This window comes from Chaetura pelagica, unplaced genomic scaffold (assembly GCF_000747805.2).
Source record: "Chaetura pelagica isolate M959 unplaced genomic scaffold, ChaPel_1.0 scaffold166, whole genome shotgun sequence".
In the NCBI taxonomy this organism is placed as follows: Eukaryota; Metazoa; Chordata; class Aves; order Apodiformes; family Apodidae; genus Chaetura; species Chaetura pelagica.
The window spans coordinates 3,454,719-3,460,868 of record NW_009953758.1 but is presented as its reverse complement, the minus strand read 5'-3'; the positions used below and the strand labels follow the sequence as shown (position 1 = coordinate 3,460,868).

At 34.0% G+C, this 6,150-nt stretch overlaps 1 protein-coding gene across 7 annotated transcripts in view; it reads right to left on the bottom strand.

The window, feature by feature from the left end:
* The window catches only part of PPP3CB (protein phosphatase 3, catalytic subunit, beta isozyme), a 28,826-nt gene extending 27,282 nt beyond the window's left edge, over positions 1 to 1,544 (bottom strand). For 5 of the 7 annotated variants that reach the window (XM_010000775.1, XM_010000772.1, XM_010000773.1 and 2 more), the window contains exon 1: positions 1,349 to 1,543. In XM_010000775.1, coding sequence (XP_009999077.1) covers positions 1,349 to 1,376 — 28 coding nt within the window. In that variant the 5' untranslated portion in view covers positions 1,377 to 1,543. Of the gene's footprint in view, positions 1 to 1,348 lie in introns of all 7 variants that reach the window. The other 2 variants (XM_010000776.1, XM_010000777.1) reach the window with 2 other exon arrangements.
* Positions 1,545 to 6,150: the final 4,606 nt, after the last annotated feature.

Here is a 6,150-nt window from a genome sequence, read left to right as displayed (position 1 = left end):
GGAAAGAGTTATTATTGTTATTCTTGTTAATAACAACAGGAATTTGAGAGACTATGTCTTCCATTGATGCCAAATGTCACTAATCAACTAACAAACAGCATCTCTTGACTTCTCAGAGTTAGTACATTTTTCTTGGGGAAAAAAAGTTGTTTTGCTTTTGAAAGAAATATCAGATATGGCACACTACACTTCAAAGGCTGTTATTCCCTTGTAGCAGACCATTTGTCATCACAACCTACACAATATTAGACTAAAGAAAATGTATCCTCTTTTTAAAAATTTTTCTTAAGGTCTGTACATAAACACTGCAAGAACTTCCCTTTTTTTTTCAGCCACCAGTATACCAGTAGCTCTGGGTAACTACCCAAATAAATGGAAATTAGTAATTCCAAACATACAGACTACACTGTAGTTTCAAGCTTTATCTGGAGCTTCAAGAGACTCTGAGTTCAGACTGTCACTTAGTGGTTTCCACTACTTCAATCATTTATATTTTTTTAAATGTCAATAATTATGATGTACTGTTTAAATGTTTTCATTTACCCAATACTAACAAATTAAAGCAAGATGATGTTCTAAAATTAGCTTTTCAGACACTAACTTTAAATAGACCATTTTAGAAGAAAACACATTTAGATTACATATGATTTGAACACAATAATAAAATCTACTTTAATTATCATAAATAATAGATATGCAATGTAAACTATTTTATATGAGTCTGGATTGTTTTAAATAAAAGTACTAAAGGACATCAATTCCACCTTTCACCAGGTCAAACAGAAATCGAACTAGTCAAACCATGAAAATACTCCAAAAAACCCCAAGAGTCAGCTCTTTTTCACAGTGGATCTGGTCCTAGGGCATTAAAGATGCTAAAAGAATCTTTCAACACTTTCCAGTACTACCACCCTGACAATGACATGATTTTGAAAGCGATCATCAGTCTTACCTACAGAGGAACTATAAAGATATATTTTTCACTCACAATTCCAGTTCACAGTACTTGCTTCAAACCACACCAGTTAGCTTCTCTTCATATATTTAGATTTCAGGATAATTCTAAGGTTTTTTAAATTTTATTTCAGGTACATGTTTATTCCTACTTACAACACTGGAAATCAGTAATTCACCACCATTTGAAGACTTGCGAGTTTGTCTTTTTATACTAATGATACTATTTTTTTTCAATAGGTATAACACCTTCATTTTGCAAAATAACATGCAGCCTATTTTTTCTGACCATTTGAGTACTGTTAAGCAAATGCAGTTGTGAGGAATAACAGTAAGATCATACAGAAATTTTATTTTAGCATTTTTTTGCTGAACAAATGAAATTATCTATTACCTGTAATTGGAGCTTCAACTTCTATCATAGTTTTTTCCCTCCGTAATATTGCAGCACCCTCATTAATGATTCTAAGTGCAATTTCTTCATCCACTCGACCTTCTTTTATCAAGTGGTTCTTCAAAATGTCAACCCTTGGCCTTCCATCTGTGTCAAACACTTCTTCAGAGGTCAAGCGATGCGTTGGTGGAAAAGGGACAGCTAGCATTTAAAAAGAAGAAACAGCAGTTGCAACAATGCTATTTAAAAAATATACTCCATCTAGGACTAGATCTATCATAGAATAGCTGCTATCCAAAGTAGCAAATTTGTCTTTCAATCAACCAGCTTGATGACACCATTAAAAACTGGATGGAATAGTGTTATCTGTGTATTTTTAAAAAATTAAGATAAATAATGTGCAAATTTGTAGAAACTATAAAACAGAGTTTGAGGGCACCATTATATCTACAACATTTGGAAGAGTGAAAACTGCCTTTGCAAGAGGACATCATCTCTCTCCAATATACTGCCCTTCTCCAATGGACTCAACAAGTACTGGGGATGCAGTAGATGAATTTAATATCCGCTGAAGACATGCAAAAGACATTTTAAAATAAGCCCATCATCAAAGTCTCAAAAACCCCATAAAACCCAACCAAAACCAATCACAAACAAAACGAACAGAACCCAAATCAAACAAACAAAAAAGCCCAACACAAACCCAAAACCTAAGCTAGCAAGTAAATGATGCAACGCTGTTCAAAGGACTTGAATTAAAAAGAGGAAATAGCCAGCATCTGGAGAGGAAGAAGGTCACCAGAGGAGCCTGACTATAATCTGTGCTATTCAATAAATTTGTAAATTACACCAAAAAGAATGTGCACTCATGGAGTGATGCAGTCTTCAGGTGACAGTGTTCCAGACAATGAAGAATAGGGCAGGCTATGGAAAGATACAGAAGTAATCTATGCTACTGAGTGGCTCAGCAAAATATGACACATCAAATATTAATAAATGCAAATTAATGAAGGAAATACATTTTAAGTTTACATATAAAAATCACAGTTTGTAAGATTACTACCCAGAAGCAAGGTCTTTCCCATCGTTCTAGGAAAATACTTGATAATGACAAGTCAAAGAAACCCAGAAAAATGAATGCTAAGAACTATGAGCAAATAGAAAACAAAAGAAAATGCAATTATGTCACTGATAAGTCTAGCACACAACCCTGGTTTCCCCACCTTATAAAACAGAAAGAGTAATTTAAAAAGGATTCAAGGAACAATAATGGGAAGAAAAAAAAAAAAGTTAAAATTACTTCTGTTACAGGAGTAACTAAGACTAGGATACTTCAGCATAAAACCATGAAAAGTAAGTGGTCTATGACAGCATTAACAGAGAAGGTGAAGGGAGGGCAGCACTCACATGCCCTCAGCCCCTGAATGGCAGAAAAGAGCAGGGCGTACTCTGTCAATTTGAAGTTCTGCCAAACCACTCACTAAGCAGCAGAACAATTTCATAATATCAGAAAAAACCTGTAATTTGGGGAGCCTACAAGATTGCCATCATAGACTGAAGTTTCTTCTTTGAGCTTATTTTCCTGTTGTGCTGTCTCTAAAAAGATTAAACTAAGAGAGGAGGCTGTCCATATACTAGAGACAACCTTAACAAGTATTGAAGTATCAGAATCCCTTGGATTCTGGCTCAAGGGTCAAAAGCAGCCGTATGAGATCCATGTCTCAAAGAAGTGGAGCAGAGAGGTCTGAGACTGAGGACCAAGCCAGGCTCACCAACTGCCCAGACAGCACATCTGATGGTCGGCAGATTTCATAAATTCAAATAATGGCAGTTGAGCTCCTGCACCAATGAAATATGGCTGTTGGACACAGGAGAAGAGGACACACCAAAACTGTCATTAACCAGTACTTCAGAATATCATTGTATTCATGCAGGATTCCAGGAAATAAAACTAATGTGAAAAAAAAAAAAAAAGGCAAAAGCAAAACCAAAATGATATCAAAAGAATGAAGAGAGAAAAGAAGAAAAGCCATTCCATCTCTCTCCATTTAAATATTTCAAGCATGTTTACAAAGAACAATTGGAGAAATTAATCTAATTAAAGAACTACTAGCAGTATTAGTAAACTTGCAGAGATTACTCATACTTTCTTACTTTCCAGAGTTAAAGTTTACATTCTAAAAAATGATGCTTAACTATTAAAACATTCACTGACTTAGCTTAAATTAACTTCAAGATTCATAGTAACACATTGCCACCCTTCTGTTTGATGCAATAATAAAAATATAGCAATAAAACAACTTCTGCATAAATCACACATATTCACTGAAATGAAATTATACTAGAAAACAAACTGGAGAATTGCCTAGTCTTCTTATAAATGTTTCTAAGTAGGAAGAAGCTGAAAAACGTGCCTTGACTTTACAGTGTAGAACAAATTTGACACTTGATTTTTGGACACAAAATATCTCATTAACAGAAAATAAATGGCATGCCTTTACTTCCATTCTCCTCTAGTAATGATTCAAGTTTCATTTGGAAGTGCTAAAATTCCATGCGGTCCAAATGTTAATAAATTTAACATACTTAAGAAATATAACCCAATCACTTCTGTTCCATGCACAAGTGTTTAAAAACATAAATCTATTCCTCAGAAATCCACTGTTCCAACAAGATAGATTTAACTAATTTTTAGAAGCACTTTATTGTGACCATGCAAGCATCAATTCTAGCATTCACTGTTTTTTTTAAACTTTATGACCTTCACATTCTCTTTTATGTTATTTTTGCATTATTTGGAGGTTTATAAAAATCTGCACATAAATTAGTTTCAGGCCATTTCTTCACTCACTGTTTTTAACATTCATTGTGGGCCCACAACTGCCTTCAGCAACACAAAGCTGAGCTCATTTCTTTTATGAGACCAGAAAATTCACAAAGTAGAATTTCTTGCAAAAGCCTACCAACTGAGAAACAAAGTTCATCACCTCCAAGATACCGTTTAGTAGGAATTGTGCTTTCTTATTTGTAGCATTATTTCTAGATAACAACCTACTTAAGTGAAAGATGACCCTTTTATTTATGGAGGGTTTTTCTGGGTGAACTGTGTCGTAGAGAATGGTCTGCTGAAGTGACCAGCAGTTCTTCAATCTCTTATGTGCAAATCATTACTGACTTATATGGACTACTAATGGCTGCAGAATTTAGATGAAATTTTCTTAACAAACATCTTATGTCCACATAATATATTTCAGATTGGATTTGTACAAAAATTAATTATGTCTATTTTAATAAACACCAGCTTTGAGTTTGTCTAGCAAGTTACATTCTCTGGGAAGCTATAAAAACATGTTTCTGTCCAGTGTCTGGAAAGAGAGATCTCAAATTATTTGAACTAATACACTTACAGACTCAGATTTAAAACTCCATTAATCCAGGGGTTATCCGTAATGTCAAAAACTCTGAGTGTTAGTATCTGAAACAGTTACGCATCTGTAAAGTTATATTTGCTTCATGAAAAAGCAAAGTAATACACAAAGTTCCTCAGAGTTTAAGAAACTGTTTTGCACACAATATTTTCCTATTGCTCAAGAAGTAATTTTTTTAGAAAAATCTTCAAAGGCAGCAAAAAAAACATGGCTAAAGATTTTATCTGCATCACCCAGATGAATAAAACAGTAGCACTTACCATAAAAACTGTTTCTTTCCATTGCACACTTTAATTTCTGTCTCAATAACAGTAGACACTATATTAGAGTTCACACCTTAAAAAAAATTTACAAATAACATCTTTTATTAGATTAAGACTGATAACTTTTGAAGTATTGCTGCTTCAATTTGAAGAATTTCTGCAAACTAATGGATTTAATTAAACTTCTGATGAAGCAGCAATAGAATGTTATAGCCTAAGGAAAAAGAATTGCAGCATGATGTGTTCCAAGACAGAAATATAAACCATGTTTCAAAGTCTTTGTGCATAACCTGCGCTCTTGGGACTGTAACAGAGTGGTAATTAAGAGGAATTACCCTAAGGAAATAACATGGTGTTGGTCATTAAAGGATTCCCTTCTTCCATTCCCAGCAAAGCTAAGCAATAGAAAAACACTCAGAGATGAATCTGTAAAGCAATATACACTGCAATACAAAATAACAGATTCTATCTTATTAGTAGAAGTATAGATGTTAGTAACTAAGATAACCCACCATGATTTACAACAACATAAAAAGATTTTCTAAAATAAACCATTGCTTACTAGTAAAAGTAATCAATTTAACTTTTAAAATATGTATTGATTATAAAATTTTAACTATATTGATTCAAAATTTTGAACAGCAATGCTGGGGAAAAAACAGTGAGTAGCTTTTGGAATTTGTTAACAAAAATATTTGTATGAGTTTTATTACTATTTGCATATGCATTTATAAAGAGGGAAAAAAAATCACTTTTCCTTTATACTGCAGTAACAGTTAAAAGACTTATCAAAAGCAAAATCTCTAAACTCTCTTTAACATCTCTATCAATAATCTAGATGAGGGGATAGAATGTATCCTTAGTAAATTTGGGGACGACACTAAGCTGGGTGAACATGTTGATCTGACTGAGGATGGGAAGGCCAAAGGGACCTGGACAGGCTTGATCAATGAGCCAAGGCCAATTGTATGAGTTTCAATCAGGAACAGTGCAGTCAGCAGAACCAGGGAGGTGATCTTACCCAGCACTGGTGAGGTTGCGCCTTGAGTACTGTGTTCAGTTTTGGGCATCTCGCTACAGAAAGGACATTGAGCTACTAGAGGGTGTCCAA